At 33.4% G+C, this 18,419-nt stretch overlaps 1 protein-coding gene across 1 annotated transcript in view; it reads left to right on the plus strand.

The window, feature by feature from the left end:
* The window catches only part of PKN2 (protein kinase N2), a 133,326-nt gene extending 122,419 nt beyond the window's left edge, over positions 1–10,907 (plus strand). The window contains exons 19-22 of the mRNA XM_044238639.1: positions 3,882–4,024; positions 7,911–8,018; positions 8,222–8,302; positions 8,387–10,907. Coding sequence (XP_044094574.1) covers positions 3,882–4,024; positions 7,911–8,018; positions 8,222–8,302; positions 8,387–8,590 — 536 coding nt within the window. The 3' untranslated portion in view covers positions 8,591–10,907. The remainder of the gene's footprint in view (positions 1–3,881; positions 4,025–7,910; positions 8,019–8,221; positions 8,303–8,386) is intronic.
* The last annotated feature ends 7,512 nt before the right edge of the window (positions 10,908–18,419 follow it).

Raw genomic sequence — 18,419 nt, forward strand, 5'->3', positions numbered from 1 at the left:
AAGTAAGATTTGCTCATCCCTCAAAATCAACTCAGGTGTTGCTTCCCCAGAAAAGTTACCTGAGGTTCCTCTCCTCTTATCCCACCTCCCAAGTCAACTTAAGGAGTTCTTTGTCAATGTTTCCCTAATATCTTACTCGTATTGTATCCTTATAAAATTATCAATATATGGAGCGCCTGGGTGGCTCAGTTGGTTAAACGTCCCCAACTATTGATTTTGGCTCAGGTCATGATCTCAGAGTTGTGAGATTGAGCCTCATGTTGGGCTCTGCACTGAGCATGGAGCCTGCTTAAGATTCTCTTTATCCCTCTCCTGCTGCCCCTTCCCTGTACCCTCACCCTCTCTCTCCCTCTCTTTCTCTTTAAAAAAATAAAATAAAAACCTATATATATCTGCTTTCTTCCAGTGTCCTGTAAGCTCCTTAAAGACAAGGACTGTATCTTTCATTTTTATGTTTGTACCATTTGGCATGGATGCCTAGAACTTAACAGGTACACAGAAAATACATATTGAATAACCAGACTTATGAAACATGTTTTTCTTCATTATCATAAAAATATGTAATATATTATAATAATAATAGCTAACAATTTTTGAGCATTTACAATATGCCAAGTACTTTACCAAATGCTTCATGGGCATGATCTCCTTTAATTTTTAATAGTCTTGTGAAGGTAGGTAGTAGTATTAACTCCAGCATATAGATGAGAAACTAGCCTTTGAGATTAGACAACTTTTCTAAACTTCTCAAAGCTAACAAGTGGCAAAGCAAGAGTTTAAACCCAGATTTTTATGACTCTAGAGCCTTTAACTACTTGGAGTTTTGCCAATTTGAAGTCCTAGCTAATTTGGGTACTTTCACCTTTCTTTAAAAATACCAGAACAAGACAATTTATCAGAATGAATTAGATATGATAACTAAATTACTGTAATTGACACATATATTACATTAAAATATCACAGATTTTATAAGACCACTATTATAAACAAAAGTAAGCAAAAAATTAGAGTAGTTTTATCCCGAAAGTATGGCATTTGTATTATACATTAGTTGTGATCAAAGCATAGAATAAAGATCAAGAAACATTAGTTCTATTTCTATCTTCCTTAACTAAGGTTTTCCTAATCTTGGCCAAGTCATTTAAAAGGCTTTTGTAGACCTTAGCAGATCCTATATCAGCTTTTTAAAAAATAATATTTTATTGAAAAAAAAAAAAAAAAACGGTGTGACAATGTTAACAAAATTTTCCAAAAACAAAAAATTTCTCCACCCTTATGTACTAATGCATTTAATTATGCTTTTCATGTGTTTTTCTATAGACTCACAAATTCATTTGAAATTTTCAGTTATTATACCTTTTAAAATTTAGAATTGAGAATTTTTCTTCCAGATTCTTTCATAATATGCTTTATAAGGAGCTTTTAACACTTCAGAATATATTGAGACATTATTTTCAATATGTACAATGTATTTGATTAATATATTCTGAATTATTATAAAAACTAAATTATGAGGAACATAAATTTGAGGACTAGTTAACTAAAAGATTAATACCATATCTCATATTTTATGACACATTTAGTTAATATTTTAATCTTACTAGGGTTTTTTTTAAAGATTTTATTTATTTGACAGACAGAGATCACAAGTAGGCAGAGAGGCAGGCAGAGAAGAGGGGGGGAAGCAGGCTCCCAGCTGAGTAGAGAGCCTGATGCAGGGCTCAGTCCCAGGACCCTGAAATCATGACCTGAGCCGAAGGCAGAGGCTTAACCCACTGAGCCACCCAGGAACCCCTATTTTACCAGTTGTTTTAATTTAATTTCAGTATAATTAATACACGATGTTAAATTTGTTTCAGATGTATAATATAGTGAGTCAGCCATTCTGTACATCACTCAGTGTTCATCATGATAAGTGTACTCTGTAATCCCCATTCCTATTTTACCATCCCCCCAACCACCTCCCCTCAGGTAACCATTAGTTCTCTATAGTTAAGAGTCTGTTTCTTAATTTGTCTTCTTTTTTTCCTTTGTTTGCTTTGTTTCCTAAATTACATATGCATGAAACCATATAGTATTTATCTTTCTTTGACTTATTTCACTTAGCATTATACTCTCTAGCTCCATCTGTGTTGTTGCAAATGGCAAGATTATATTCCTTTTTATACCTGAATAATATTCCATTGTATATATAGATATAGATACCACATCTTCTTTATTCACTTATCAATAAGTACTTGGGCTACTTCCATATTTTGGCTATTGTAAATAAACATAAGGGTGCCTATATCCTTTCAAATTGTTTGAGTGTTAAGTGCTAAGTGTTTTTGTATTCTTTGGGTAAATACCCAGTAGTGTGATTACTGGATCATAAGGTAGTTCTATTTTTAAATTTCTGAGGAACTCCATACTGTTTTCCACAGTGGCTACACCAGTTTGCATTCCTACCAACAGTGCATGAGTGTTCCTTTCTCTCCACATCCTCTCCAATACCTGTTTCTTGTGTTTTTTATTTTAACCATTTGGACAGTATGAGGTGATATATCTCATTGTGGTTTTGATTTGCATTTTCTGATTATGAGTGATATTGAACATCTTTTCATGTGTCTGATGGTCATCCATGTGTCTTCTTTGGAGAAATGTCTATTCATGTCTTCTGCCCATTTTTTAATTGGATTATTTGTTTTTGGTGGTATTGAGTTATATTAGTTCTTTATATATTTTGGATGCTAATGCTTTTTCGGATATGTCATTTGCAGATATCTTCTCCCATCCAATAGGTTGTCTTTTAGTTTGGTTGATTGTTTCCTTCACTGTGTCGAAGTTTTTATTTTAGTGTAGTCCCAGTAGTTTACTTTTGTTTTTATTTTCCTTGTCTCAGGAGACCTATGTAGAAAAATATTGCCATGACCAGTGTCAGAAAAGTTACTGCCTATGTTCACTTGTATGATTTTTATGGTTTCAGATATCAACATTGAGGTCTTTAATCCATTTTGAGTCTTTTTGTATGTCCAGTGTCATTCTTTTGCATGTAGCTGTCTAGTTTTCCCAGTACCATTTGTTGAAAAGACTTTCTTTTTCCCATTGCATATTCTTGCCTCTTTTGTTGAAGATTAATTGACCACATAATTGTGGGTTTGTTTCTGGGGATTTCTGTCCTATTTCATAGATCTATGTGTCTCTTTTTGTGCCAGTACCATAATGTTCTGATTACTCTAGGTTTGTAGTATAACTTAAAATCTAGAATTGTGATACCTCCAGTTTCATTTTTCTTTTTCAGAATTGTTTTGGTGGCTAACTCTGGATTATCTAAGGATTTGCTTTTTGGTATTTTCTATACTAATTGTTTTTTTTTTTTTTCTTAAAGATTTTATTTATTTATTTGATAGAGAGAGATCACAAGTAGATGGAGAGGCAGGCAGAGAGAGAGAGAGGGAAGCAGGCTCCCTGCTGAGCAGAGAGCCCGATGCGGGACTCGATCCCAGGACCCTGAGATCATGACCTGAGCCGAAGGCAGCGGCTTAACCCACTGAGCCACCCAGGCGCCCAATTGTTATTTTTATAATAGAAATTGAAGCTCAGAATCAGTTTTTTTGTTGTAGCTTCTTAACATCACTTGTAATGATAAGAAAGAGAAAATAAATAAATAAAATGAAATATAAATTTTATTTTTTACCCATTAATTAAATAGTAGAGTTGCTATTGCACAGATTTCTCTACACCAGTCTTTAACATTTTACTTTGAAGTCTGAGATATCTTAAGTTTGCTCACCATACACAAATGTGGAACTTTAATTTTGCTTCCTAAGGATTCATCCTTTGTTTTATCTATCATCTAGATTTTTTCTTTGCTAACAAATACTTAAATTTTACCTTTTCAGGAATGGGATATGGAGATAGAACAAGCACATTTTGTGGCACTCCTGAATTTCTTGCCCCAGAAGTATTAACAGAAACATCCTATACAAGGGCTGTAGATTGGTGGGGACTTGGTGTTCTTATATATGAAATGCTCGTTGGTGAGGTAAGCAGTATAAAATAGATGAGAGACAAATGAGGAAAGATGATTGAAAGAACAAAAGATGTCATTTATAAATTATTTAATATGTCTACTGAATAAGTGCAACTTAAGTTTTATACATATTTATAAAATACTAATAATTGCCTGATATAATAATATCAATATTGTAAGATATAATAATAATTCTATCTTATACTCTGTACCTATAACAAAAAGTTAGCTATACATTGGTCAAAATAAATACTACCTTCAAAAAAGGTATTGTAGAATTAAAAGATTAATATTTTTCCCCTCCTGTTTTCTTTAGATTAACTTAAAATAAATTTCAGGGGTACACCTGGGTGTCTCAGTTGGTTAAGTGAATGACTCTTGGTTTTGGTTTAGGTCATGAGATTGATTGAGTTCCTCATCCAGCTCCACACACAGTGTGGATTCGGCTTAAGATATTTCCCCTTTCCCTCCGCCCTCCCCACTCATGTGTGCATGCACTTGCTCACTCTCCCTGAAAAAAGTAATTTCTGGGGATAGCTTCATTTTACACAGAAACTGTTACTACTTAGAAAATGGTGAGTTATATCTAATAAAGTAACAATAACTAGCTAATCTATTTTGTTACAAATTGTTGGAAATGATAAAGTAGAATTGGGAAAGGGTAGATATTTAGACAAGTAATTGAAAACTGCTTAGAGGGGCTTGATGATCTTGGGATGCAAAAAAAATCTTGGTTCATTGCTTTGCAGTTTTCCCAGCACCAGCAATCTTCTTTGTACAGTCTAGGTGTGAATAAATTAGTAGCTGAATAAATGATTGACCAAATTATTGAATGTCAGAAATTTCTAGTTTTCCTGTGTATTACCATTTAATGATACTTGTCCCAAACAAAGGATTTGTCTGTCTAAAAGACAACCCCTTTGGTATGTCAAATTGGAGTGGATACTTAGAAAAGGAGGAGAAGAAATGGCTGATTAAAATGTTTACCATGTGCTAGGCACTGTCTTATTTGCTTCATAAATATTAGCTGATTTAATTTTTCATCAGCCTTTAATGAGCTCAGTACTAGTCTTATGCCCATTTTAAGGTATAAATGGAGACCCAAAGAAGTTAAAGTGCTTAAAGTCACAGAGCTCTCATGTGGTGCAGCTGGGATTTTTTAACTCTGGCTCTCTGGCTTCACAACCTCTCTAAACCATTATGTATTGCTACTTCAGGGTATGGAATCCACTCAAACTTACTTCTGTTCTTAAGACCAGTGATCCAGATCTGAAAATTTTACCTCTATCTCGAAAAGCTGTATTACAGCATTTTAGGATGGAAAGATACATTTTATCCCTAATCCACAGTGATCTTTGCTTTCAAAGAATCCCAGAAGCGCTCATAATAGTTGTTTCTATAAGCTCTGGCATACATGATCTCCCCCCCAACTTTTTTTTTTTAAGATTTTATTTATTTATTTGACAGACAGCAGAGAGAGAGGGGGATGCGTTCCCTGCTGAGCAGGGAGCCCAATGCAGGGCTCGATCCGAGGACCCTGGGATCATGACCTGAGCTGAAGGCAGAGACTTTAACCCAATGAGCCACCCAGGCGCCCCCCCTTTTTTTTCCTTCTTAAGAAACATTTTTGCTGCTTTTTTTTTTCAAATGTGGTGTATTTATTTATGTATGAGATTTAATTGAGTTACCGAAAACTAGATGCTAGCTTAAAATTTATTCTCCAAATTAGAGCTGACAGGCAAAAAATGTGAATTTATTATAAAATAACTACAGAATTAAGAGCCAGTCGATTCTACCTCCTCCTATCCTAAAGTGACTGGACTGCAGTGAACAAATGAGGAAGCTCTTCTGTATTTTTTAAAAGAGCTTCTAATTGATTAACCTTCTTATTACTAGGATATAAAAGACAAAGAAAGGATCCAGCTGTTCCTTCACCGTTTTTTTATTGCAGTATCCTTTTTCTTTAGCATCTTTGTAAGAAGATAGTTGGGAAAAGAACTAATCTTAAAACTTACTGATATGCTTTATACTTTTATATCTTTAGTAAAATTTTAGCAGTAACTTTTAACTGTGATAAAAGTGAGGCTTGGCTAAAGTTTATGTCTGATTTCTCTGTTGTTACAAATAATTGAAAACTCACTGGGTGTATCATGCATTTTCAAATTTGTTTTTGAGATTTGTATTTGTGTTTGTATGGGTTTTGAGGACTGGAAAGACTCCAGGAATAAACTAGGTCTCTTTCCCAGTGCCAAATGAGAATGAAAGTATCAAGAGAAGTTTTAAGTAAACTTAGATGCTAGAGTTGGACTCTTGACATCTGAAAAAGCCATTGAATTCTTTTTATATCTGCTTAAGACACATTTGTTAGCATTCTGTTAGTTCTGTTAGCTTATAATCTATTTGCAGAAACAAGGAATTTTAACATCTTAATGAATATGTGGGTATATCTTCACTATTCAGGAATTTATATAGAGTGACTTTTTTTAAATTCAAAATTGACTCATCAAATAAACAAAAATGCTTTGTATTACCACCTGAAATTCTGATTGAGTATTCTTGTGAAATAGAATTTTCCTCTTATTTGCTTCTGTCTCAATCCCAGAAAGAAATTTTATTATCCTACATAGTAGATATTTCATTTATCTATTTGATTTATCTATTTTGAGTGAGCAAATGAGGTTTTGATAACTGAAAAGTTTGAAATTTCCTTAGATATGAGCAGTAAGATTGGCAGCTTAGCTTTAGGAAGTTGGGTTCTAAATTCATTTTTATATACTCCTCAGGTCAAAGATCCCTCTCTTTCCATTAGTACTGCTTTCTCACTGGCTCTTACTCATTAATAACTTTACAGGAGTCAAACAGTCAAATCTAAGTCCTCTCAAATTGTGAGGTAATAAGTCTTATTTCATAGCTACATTTCAACATAGTTGAGTTTATCCCTTTGTGCATTAGATTTTTTTTTTTTAAGATTTTATTTACTTATTTGTCAGAGCTAGAGAGCGCGAGCACAGGCAGAGTGGCAGGCAGAGACAGAGAGAGAAGCAGGTTCCCTGCTGAGCAAGGAGTCCGATGTGGGACTCGATCCCAGGACATTGGAATCATGACCTGAGCTGAAGGCAGCCGCTTAACCAACTGAGCCACCAGACATCCCTGTGCATCAGATTATTAAACTGAATGTAATTTAACTACCATTTTTATGACTTAGGGTCATTACTATCATTATAAACAACAGTTTTAATACTCTGCTAACTGAAATGCCCTAAGACTGGTTGTATATAGAGCTTAAATTAAAAATGCCTAGAAATGTGTGCTTTTGAGTTTAACCTTGTTGGCAGCTGCTTCTCAGTGTAGTCATTATACCTGTGGATCTCTCATTGTGTTTTGCTAATTAATTTTCTATTGACTGAAATTCAAAGCACATCCATATCAGAAATATTCCCACAAACTCTATGCTTCTATGGTTACACTTATTACCATATTTACCCATTTCCTTCTGTCTTTCCACAAAATTGAGCTTCTTGAGGAATGTGTTAATAATCTAATTATTTTTCAGCATGTAGTAGGCACTCAAAATATTGACTGTCAGGCCAGGTGAATAAATGAATAAAACAAAATGGTACAGAATTAACCGAAAGATGGTATTATGCAATATAACCAAATGTGTTATTACAGTCTGGAAAATAAAGTTGAAGTAGATTGCAGTGAGAGTATATCGTGTATCATCTGGTTAATCTATTGTGTCTCTTTTGTGGCTTCTTATAGTCCTTGCTTTTTGATTTTTTGGTAGTTCGGTTTGTTGGTTTTCCTCACTGCCTGGTTCTTGGTTGTACTTTGGATAGGTGATAAGATTTTACAGTATTAAAATTCCTTTTGACTTACTCAAAGATATTTTTTCTAGTCTCCCTTTCCTGGTGATGATGAAGAGGAGGTTTTTGACAGTATTGTAAATGATGAAGTAAGGTATCCAAGGTTCTTATCTACAGAAGCCATATCAATAATGAGAAGGGTAAGAAATAATGGTTTATAAACTACTTATATTGAAGGACATTTCTCAATTGGAATTTTAGAAGTTGTTTTTCACTTCATAGATGTTGCATGGTTTAGACAAACATATATCAAAAGAACATCTAAATCTTTGCAGGTTATAAGAACCTTTATCAATGAAGTCACTGCTCTTATTTTAACTTTTATACTTTATGTTAATGTTAGCTATTAAGAAGAAATCCTGAGCGGCGCCTTGGAGCCGGTGAGAAAGATGCAGAGGATGTAAAAAAGCACCCATTTTTCCGGGTAAGTGTAAAAGTTTAAAATTTTTCGTGAAGCTAGCAATTAGGTGTAGGAAACTAAACTAGTCATTTATATTTTGTAATCCAGCTAATTGATTGGAGTGCTCTCATGGACAAAAAAGTCAAGCCACCATTTGTACCTACCATTAGAGGACGAGAAGATGTTAGCAATTTTGATGATGAATTTACCTCAGAAGCACCTATTCTGACTCCACCTCGAGAACCAAGGATACTTTCAGAAGAGGAGCAAGAAATGTTCAGAGATTTTGACTACATTGCTGATTGGTGTTAAATTCCTAGATACTGTGAAACCAAGCAAACTGACTCACAAGAAGACCTCTTAACAATAGCAACCCTTCATTTGCTCTCTGTGCCACCAGTAGCTTCTGAGTTTTTTGTTTAAACACATGAAGATTTCTTAAAAGACTATTCTAAAATCTTCTTGAAAGTGGCTTCTTAATGTATTTTCAACGTAAATCTGAGCACTGGAAACAGTTTCATGGAGTTTAAGTGAAATGAACATCGGCCATGAATACCTATCACAAATGAATACTTTTGGATCAATAGTCTATTTAAAAAGAAAAGAAAAGAAAACCCCACTCTTCCACAGTCCCTAGCTATGCCTTAAGTGAAAGGAAGATTAATCATTTCACTTCACTTAGCTATATTTTACAAAAAGAACAAAAGGGCTTGGGATGTTATTACTATTTACACATAGTAATTCTGTTTGAATAAGGCAAATGGTCTTTTTTTAATGAAATAACTGTAATATTTTAAAAAGTGCACATTTTTTGGCTTTTTAAAAAAAATGAATTGATGTCTTGTTTTGTAAATTTTCTATATTTATTAGGAAAACAATTTTTATTGCCTTATCTTTACCAACCATGTTACAGAGCCTCATAGCTTTCCAACAGAGCTACCTGCCAAACAATTTTTTTGTTCATTAAACCATGCTGAAACAAACAGGAACAACTAAACATCAGCGCGCACTTAAAATTTTAAGAATGAGGACTTCTGATTAGCCTGAACCAAGATACTGTATTACCTGTATGCATTCCCAAAGTCTAGACACTTGATATGTTCAATCATACCTTCTTCCAAAATCAATGAACTAATTACTCCTTTTTTGATATTCATTGTACATTTATCAACCCAGTTTATCTTGTTCTTGTGTCTACTGTAGAAGGGAACTGTATCTGTTAAAACATGGGGATTATCATTGTATACATGCTGTGAACATGTATATGTGTAAGTTGTAATGTATTCTATGTTGTAGGTTTATTATTTAATTTCACCACTTCATCACTTTTTTACGGTGGCCAAGCAGACGCCTCAAACTCCAGCATTTACGTTAAGTGCATTTGTACATTTTAGGCCACTGGATCCAGATTTTATATTGGCAGTTACTGAGGGCAAAAGCAATATATTGTAACAGAATGTATAAATATTTTTGATAAAACAGTCTATATTTTATAAAAACTATTATAACACTAAAGCTGTACCTCAAAAGTCTCAAAAATAATTTGATCAAATACTTTTTACAACTTTACAGAGGATCCATTTGTGGCTTTTTTAATGCTGTTATAGGAAGCCGTGACTCTTCCACTTGCCTGGAGTCTTTTTGTTGTTGTTGTTGTTGTTAGTTTTTGCACTCTTTTCCTCCTAGTCTACGACTTTACTCTTTTTTCCTTAGTTCAATAATAACATCTTTGATTCTGTGCTAAGCACATTAGGGTCATCATACCTCAGGTATAGCAAATTGTTAACTAACTATACTAAATTCACCATTTAATCACAATGATCTCATGTCTTAAAAATTGTTCAAATTTAAATTCTATGAGAAGCATAAAAGCACATTGATTTATAGACAGTTTATATATATTTCAACCTTGCTAGGTATGTTGGCATGTTTTTGTGTACTCTAAGAACAATTAAAATTGTTCAGAGGTAATTCATATTTCCTTCCAAATTAATTATTACCCAAGATTCCTTGGGGGAAAATCTTAAAGAAACAGGGAGCAGTATGTTTTAAAGTTATTTTAAAATGCCAGTTAACTTCTTTGTTAAAGGACAGTAGAGGATCTTAGCTTTATCCAGCTTTAATTTACAGTGTTAACACAACATGAGAAAAACACTAAATACTTTTGAGGTACAGTCTGCTCACCTTTTCTGGTTCTCAAATATGCATAGAAAGCAATGTCTAAAATGGGCTTTTAGCATTAAAAACTGACATAGCATTTTGTAACTACACAGTGTACAGAAATTTTTTTTTTTAATTGAAGTCAATCACTAAAAAAATTAGAGGGCAGGGTATATCACACAATTAAGCTGAAGAAAGCACTAATATTTTCTGTAGTTTTTAAAATATATATATATTTTAGTCAGATTTTAAAATTTTAAACTCTATAGAGTGTAAATATATTTTGCTATTACTGTATGTGTAAATGACTGCTTAAGCACTTTGTAAGGAAATTATTAGTATATTTTAGAATGGTACACTATGCATTCAAATGAAATGTGCCTTTATGTCATTCTAAGAAAGAAGTGTTTTGCAGTCATAAATTACCACAAATGCACAAATTAAAGTTTAAATAGATTATAATTTGTAACTTTGGTTTTAAGTATTATTTCCCTTTGGAAGCTTCCTGCCGGTCAAAATATGTATTAGCTCTACTATAATCAAGATCTCAAAGACTAACTTTACTTAGCTTTCTTGCAAGTGCTTTTTGTCCTGCTAAGGCAAAATCTGATTCAGAGCGAATTGTCCTCTTCACTCGTAGTAATGGGAAAAGTTTGCATTCTACTTTTATAATATCAATAGTATCTTTTATTCACTGGATATTATTGGATGCCTTCTGTGTCCTACACACTGAGGATATAAAGATGAAAAAAAAAAATCAAAGTCTTAATAAATGAAAAACAGTGTGCATTAAAATGTAAGCACCAGTAATATATGTAGCATTCTCTTGTTTGAGGTTAACTTTATTTTAGGACCTGACCTTTTAGAAAATGGGTAAATGAAAACAGGATGCTAGTCATTTTATAGTCATCTTAATCAAATATTACAGTTGGAATATTTTAAAAATATAAAATGATCCATGTAATCCCTATAACACAAACTGAGGTCACAGGGGAAATTGTTATTATATGTTGACTAGGTGAAAGCTGCATTATAGTATAGATTCAAATCTAACAAAATTTTTACAGGTGTTGTTGATCTTCCCAAAGCAACTGAGGGTGAGTATGAGAAACCCAAAGGAACACGTATCATTGTCATAATCTTAATTAGAATTCTTATTTGCTTTCTAGCTATCTTTTGAAATCTAATGTATCTCTGAGATACTGGCCTTATGTGTATATAACTATATACATATATAAATAGAGGTAAGTTTTTAAATAACTTCTAAGTGTCAGATATCTTGCGTGATTTCCACCTCCAATAAGACACATAATTTGAGGTACTGCTTGTCTCATTAAAGGTAAGAGTGGTGTCTGGCAACCCCTCTCCCCAAAACAGATGCAGTTGAGCATAAATCTGAATAAACTGGGGCTTTTGCACCTAAGAATTAAGGAGTGCTCAAGCACAGAAATGAGCACTCAGAGGTTGGGATTGGAAGCTGAGTCCACAGAGTAGGCCAGAGAAGTAGGAAGCTGGAGAGCTGGTAAGTGCCAGAATGGCAAGGAGCTAGCTTTTGAAATGCAGGCATTCAGAAGAAATGAGTTGGCCAAGGATAGATTACTATAGCAACACCATTATGAGGATAACAAACCTTGCAGTAGCAGTAGAATTTATGCTTTGTGTTAAAATCCTCCAGAGGAGCCCACGTTTTAGTTTGCAAGTCACTCTTTTTCTACCAGTAAAATCAAATGCATTCTGAAAAAAGCTTCTCCAGAATGGGTGCATAGGACTTCCACAAGTTAAGATCAAGTAATATACTATTAAAGATCATGGAACACATGAGAGACAGCAAACTAACTTGAATGAGTGCTAACAAAATAGTAAATTTAGACATCCCCTCCAACAGATTGCAAATTCTCAGATGCAAAATAGAAAGTAGCTATGTATAAAATGTATAAAATGTTTATGTACATTTTATCCATATTTATATATATTTATCCATGTTATATATTTATATCCATATATATTTATCCATATTATATTTATATATTTATATCCATTTTATCTGTATTATGTACATTTTATGTACATCCTAAAATTACCAGGATAAACAAGTGAAATTTTAAAGAAATTCACATTTTAAAAATCCAAAAATGAAAAATATAATTGATCAAATTTGAAACCATGTTGGTCAACAGCAGATGAGACAGCTGAAGAGAGAACTGGAGAACTGAACAATATATTTAAAAAATCAGTCCCAAATGGATAAAATAAAAAGGAGATGGAAAATATGAAAGGATGGTTGAGAGATACAGAAAATGGGGTGGAGACCCAAAAGGAAAGAACGGAAGAGGGACAGTATTTGCAGAGATAATAGGCTGCAAATTCCCCAGAAATTAAAAAATATCCAGGAAGCAAAATATTCTCTATAAAGGATAAATATAAATAAATGTATGCATAGAACCATTGTAATGAAACTGTAGACCACCAAGACAACATCTTGAAACTACCCAGACAGAAAGGACCAAATTAGCTGTAGAGGAAAGACTAAAGCTGACTTATCAATATTACACAGAGAAAGTTGTGCAATATTCTCTTTTTAGAGCATTGGGAAACACAATGTTAGCCTGAAGTTAATGTAGAAAGTGAAATTAGTTTAAGAGCAAATGAAAATTTGCTTTAAAAAATAAAGGAGTGTTGGGACGCCTGGGTGGCCTAGTGGGTTAAGCCACTGCCTTAGGCTCAGGTCATGATCTCAGAGTCCTGGGATCCAGTCCCGCATTGAGCTCTCTGCTCAGCAGGGAGCTGCTTCCTCCTCTCTGCCTCCTCTCTGCCTGCTTGTGATCTCTGTCAAATAAATAAATAAAATCTTTAAAAAAAAAATAAAGAAGGGATTCTCTCAAGGGTCCCACTCTGAAGGAAGCACTTCAAAAAGGAGGAAAGATATAAGAATGATAGATCTGAGACCCAAAAAGCCTTGCGAAAAAATGGTAAACACTTAGATAAGTGAAAATAAACACAACACAATAGAACAGATGACTTGTTTGTTTTAAGTCAACAAATTTCAGACAGCAGTAGTAAGACAGTTGAGACAGGGAAGATCAGAGCTGAAATATTCTGTTGTATTTTTGGGGTGTCAAGGTATTCATTAACTTTAGTTAAATGTACATCATTAAATGTCCAGGATATTCATAAAAAGAATATAGTGCATATAAATTTCAAATCAAGAGATAAAAAAGTAGAAATAAATTCAGATATATTAATAATAACAATAAATATAAATGGAACAAACTGGTTAAAAGTAAGGTAACTTACTTTTTAAAAAACATAGCTTTATAATATTAACAAGATACATCTGAAATATAAGTATATAGAAAAGTTGAAAGTAAAAGTATGAGGGAAAAAACACAATGTGAAAACAAATCAAATTAAAGCTATTGTAGTTCTACTTAATATCAAAACCAATTTTAGACCCATCATGAAGAAATACCACCAAGAGTGGAGTGTTTCTACATAATGATAGAAGATTCAGTTCACCAAAAAGATACATTATTTCTAACCATGTATATGTATTTACTAAAATAGTCCCTAAATACAGACTAAAGCAGAAATTGATAATGCTACTAAAAGATACTTAATATATACCATCAGGTTGGAAGATTTCAACTTGCATTATTGGACAATAGTCTTCTAAAGAGGAAAGATACAGAATGTTTGAACAAAACAGTAATCTTGATCCAATGGATATTTACAGAATTCTGCATCCAGCAGTTAAGAGATTCCACATTCTTTTCAAGAATACATGAAACATTTATAAAAACTGCCATAAAACAAATCATAGAAAACTACAAAATATAGTAATACCAATTATGTTTTCTTACTGATTAGAACAAATTGATTTTAAAAGATAAATAGGTTGGGGGAAAAATGTTAAAATACCCTTCAGTGGCTCAGAGAAACAACGGCAGTCATTAAATGCAGCAAAAACAATTCTTGCAGGAAACTTTGTAAACTAAATGCTTTTTTTAGGAAAAGGAAGGTTAAAAATTTATCAAGCTATTCATCTTAAGTCATTAGAAGAATAGAATAACAAAGTAAACAATAGAAAAAACAGTATAATAGAAGCAAAATACTTATTCCATGAAAATTCTAATGAAATACACATAGCTCTGAAAAAGTGAAAAATGAGAGTAGGTATAAATGCTATTATAAATGAACAAGCAAAGACTTTTGTGAGTAAAAAAATACTATGAACAAATGCAAATAGATATGAAAAAATAGACATAACCTGAAAAGTTAAAAAAAAAAAAAACTAATCTAGGAAGAAGAGTGAATAATCTCATCACATAAAGACATAAAAGCAGAAATTAAAAGTCCACAAAGAGTACACAGGATCCAGATTGTTTTATAAGAGAATTCTTCCAAGCTTTCAAGGAAGAAATTCTTCCAAGCTTATAGAAAGTTCTTGAGATAATGGAAAAAAGTTATAGTTCCTAACCCATTCAGTGAAGTCATTATAAGCTAGGAAACCAAATATACAAAGAAAGTATGTTACTGCCTAATTTCATTCAAGAATACTTGTAAAAGAATACTAAACAAAATACTACCAAATCAGACTCAGTGATACATAAAGATGACACTATAAAATGGGTTTATGCTCATAATGAAAGGTTGGCTTGATACTAGAACATCTGTGATTGTCATTTGCCATATTAACAGATTAAAGGAGAAAAAATAACAGATTTAGAAAAAGCAAATCACATTTCTGCTTTTAAAGGGGGTTGGGTGATCCTTAAACTGATAAATAGTATCTGTATTAAAACAACAACAGCAAAACTAAAATCAATGCCGTCATTCCATATGAGGAAACACTGAAGGTATCCCCTTTAAAATTGAGAAATAGGACTAAAATGCCTGTCATCACTATTACTGTTTGACATTGAACTTTGCTATTCTTAGAAATATAGTGATTAAAAGAAGGAAGAAAAATGGTTACTTGCAGATGATTTGATTATCTACCTGGAGAACTCAAAAGACAACAATTTACTGACAATGATAGTTTACCCAAGATGCTTGTTTTAAAATGAAAATACAGAAGCCACTAATGTGTATACACCATCATGATGCAATTGGAATACATAATATTTTTAAGACAATGTCTTCTATAATAGGAACAAAACTAAGTTACATAGAAATAAATCTAACAAAAGATGTGCAAGATGTGTAAAAAATTCTTTGCTGGGAGACATTAAAGAAGAATCCTATATTATGATGTTGTCAGTTCTCGAAATGCTCTGCAGGTTCAGTGCACTTCCAATTAGAATCCCAACAATTTTTTGTGAACTTCATAAGCTCTTTCTAAAATTTATTTAGAAGGGCCAAAAGTAAAGGATAGTTAAATTTCTGAACAGAAAAGAGGGGATTTACCCCACTAGATATTAAGAGTTATAAAGGTATAGGAATTAATGAAATATTGATACATATTACAAATTTAACAGTAGAAAGTCAAGAAGAGACCCACACATATCTGAAATTTTGATATGTAATAAGAAACTATAATAAGTGGAGGGGAAAAACACTTCCTGAACAGAAACAGGAAAATTGTCCATTCATGTCGAAAGGGAAAAATAAATTGTTTCTTTGTCATACCATCTGTAAATATTTCAGATGAATTAAAACATAAGTGTCAAAAGTAAAACTTCAAAACATTAAGAATATGTACATAGGAAAAGAGCACAAAAATATAAGTAAAACTGGTGAATTGATCAAAATTAGGAACTTCTTTTTACAAAAAGATCAAAAAGTGAAACGACAAGGCACACAGAGTGAAAGTTTATTTACATCACACATAGCTGGAAAAAAATTGTAGCTAATATATTAAAAATTCCTAAAGCGGGGCGCCTGGGTGGCTCAGTGGGTTAAGCCTCTGCCTTCGGCCCAGGTCATGATCCCAGAGTCCTGGGATCGAGCCCCGCGTCGGCTCAGCGGGGAGCCTGCTTCCCTTCCTCTCTCTCTGCCTGCCTCTCTGCCTACTTGTGATTTCTGTCTGTCAAATAAATAAATAAAATCTTAAAAAAAAAAAAATTCCTAAAGCTCCAGAAGGAAAATAATAGAAAAGCTCAAAAGATATGAACAGGCATTTCACATAGGCAGTAAACATGCCCAATCTAAACAGGAATCCGAAACTACAAATGAAGACAGATGTACATTTGCACACATTCAACTGGCAAAAATTTTAAATTCTGATAGGTGGTAGAGATGGAGTGGAACAATGAGATTCCATATAAATTGCTGTGGGGAGTGTAAAGAAATATAGCCACTTGGGAAAAACAGTTTGGAATTATCTTTTAATTTGGGCATTTACATACTCTGCTACCTAGCAATTCCACCTAAGTACTATATCCTAAAGGAATTCTTTGTATGTATGTACAAGAGTCATGAACAAGAATGTTCACAGCATTGTTTGTAATACCAAAAACTGAAAACAATCCAAATGGTCATTAATGGAGGGGATGCCTTAATAAAATGTTTTATAATATACATGGTATATGTTTAAGCCATGGAATATTAGAGAGCAATGAAAATTAAGCAGTTATAGAGAACAATATGAAACAAACTATGAAAGAAGCTAAAAAGAAGGAACTATGTGCATCATATTTTTAAAATTAAACACCAAACCAAACATAAAGGCGATAAAACGTTTTTTGTCTTTTTTAAGCAGGGAAATGACAAAAATTTAAATAGTGATATCTGGTGGGGAGGCAGAAGAATATGGTCGTGGTAGGTAGAAGCTGTCAGTATTCTAGGTCTTCATCTTGGTCAGTCTTCAGTATGTCAAGAACAAGTAATATACCCTTCGTTCCCCCCCCCCGAGTCCTCACTGTTTTCCTTTTCCAGCTTTTATTCCCATATCCATCATAATCACTCATAAATATCCTCAGCTCCCTGCTGCTCTCTTGCTTTTTTGTACAAACCAGTTAATTTTTTCACAGTGTGTAACCAACTATAGGCACAAGTTTGCTGTTTGTGTCTTCCAACAAGTTTAATTTTTTTTATCTTTAAGTCTTATAACATACTTAGTTCATCACATGGGACACTGAATCATTTGCTTTTTCCATTTTTAAATTTCTTTTTATTGAGATAAAATTGACATATTGTGTAAGTTTAAGTGTGTAATGTTTTGATTTGATACTTGTAATATGATTACCACTGTAGCACTAGCAAATACCTCGCACCCAACAAATCCCTTTAAGGGCCATCTTTGCTGTTCCAAATGGCCAGATTTCCTTCTTCCTCTTGGCTGAGTAATACTCTACTGTATATATATAAATATATATACACATAATACTCTATTGTATATATGTAAATATATATATACACTATATCTTCATTCATTCACTGATGGATACTTAAGATTATTTTTATATCCTGACCATTATGAGTAATGTAATAAACAATGGGTGTACATATCTCTCTGATACCCTGTTTTCATTTCCATTGGCTATAAACTCAAGTGATGAAAATCCAATCAAGTTCAGGAGCTAACTAACTTTATTTTTTTTTAAGATTTTATTTATTTATCAGAGAGAGAGAACACAGACAGAATGGCAGGCAGAGGCAGAGGGAGAAGCAGGCTCCCCGCTGAGCAAGGAGCCCGATGTGGGACTCGATCCCAGGACGCTGGGATCATGACCTGAGCCGAAGGCAGCTGCTTAACCAACTGAGCCACCCAGGCGTCCTCTAATTAACTTTATTAATCAATTCCTGAATCAGGCAACATTCACTCAAGTAGAGGGGAGCAACAAAGAGCTGCAGAAAAGGAGAAGTTTTCAAAGGCAGAGCAAGAAAGTCCCAAACAGAAAAAAAGGATTATTTTGTGTGAGGTCCCCTTCCTTTGAGGAAAATCAGATCTTATTTGGTGGATTACCTCATCATTTTTTGGGAGATGGAGGGGGCCCCTGAGACAGATGAGCTTATTGGTGCTGACCAGAAAATTCCTGAC

The sequence above is a fragment of the Neovison vison genome, chromosome 2 (genome assembly GCF_020171115.1).
Source record: "Neovison vison isolate M4711 chromosome 2, ASM_NN_V1, whole genome shotgun sequence".
NCBI lineage: Eukaryota > Metazoa > Chordata > Mammalia > Carnivora > Mustelidae > Neogale > Neogale vison.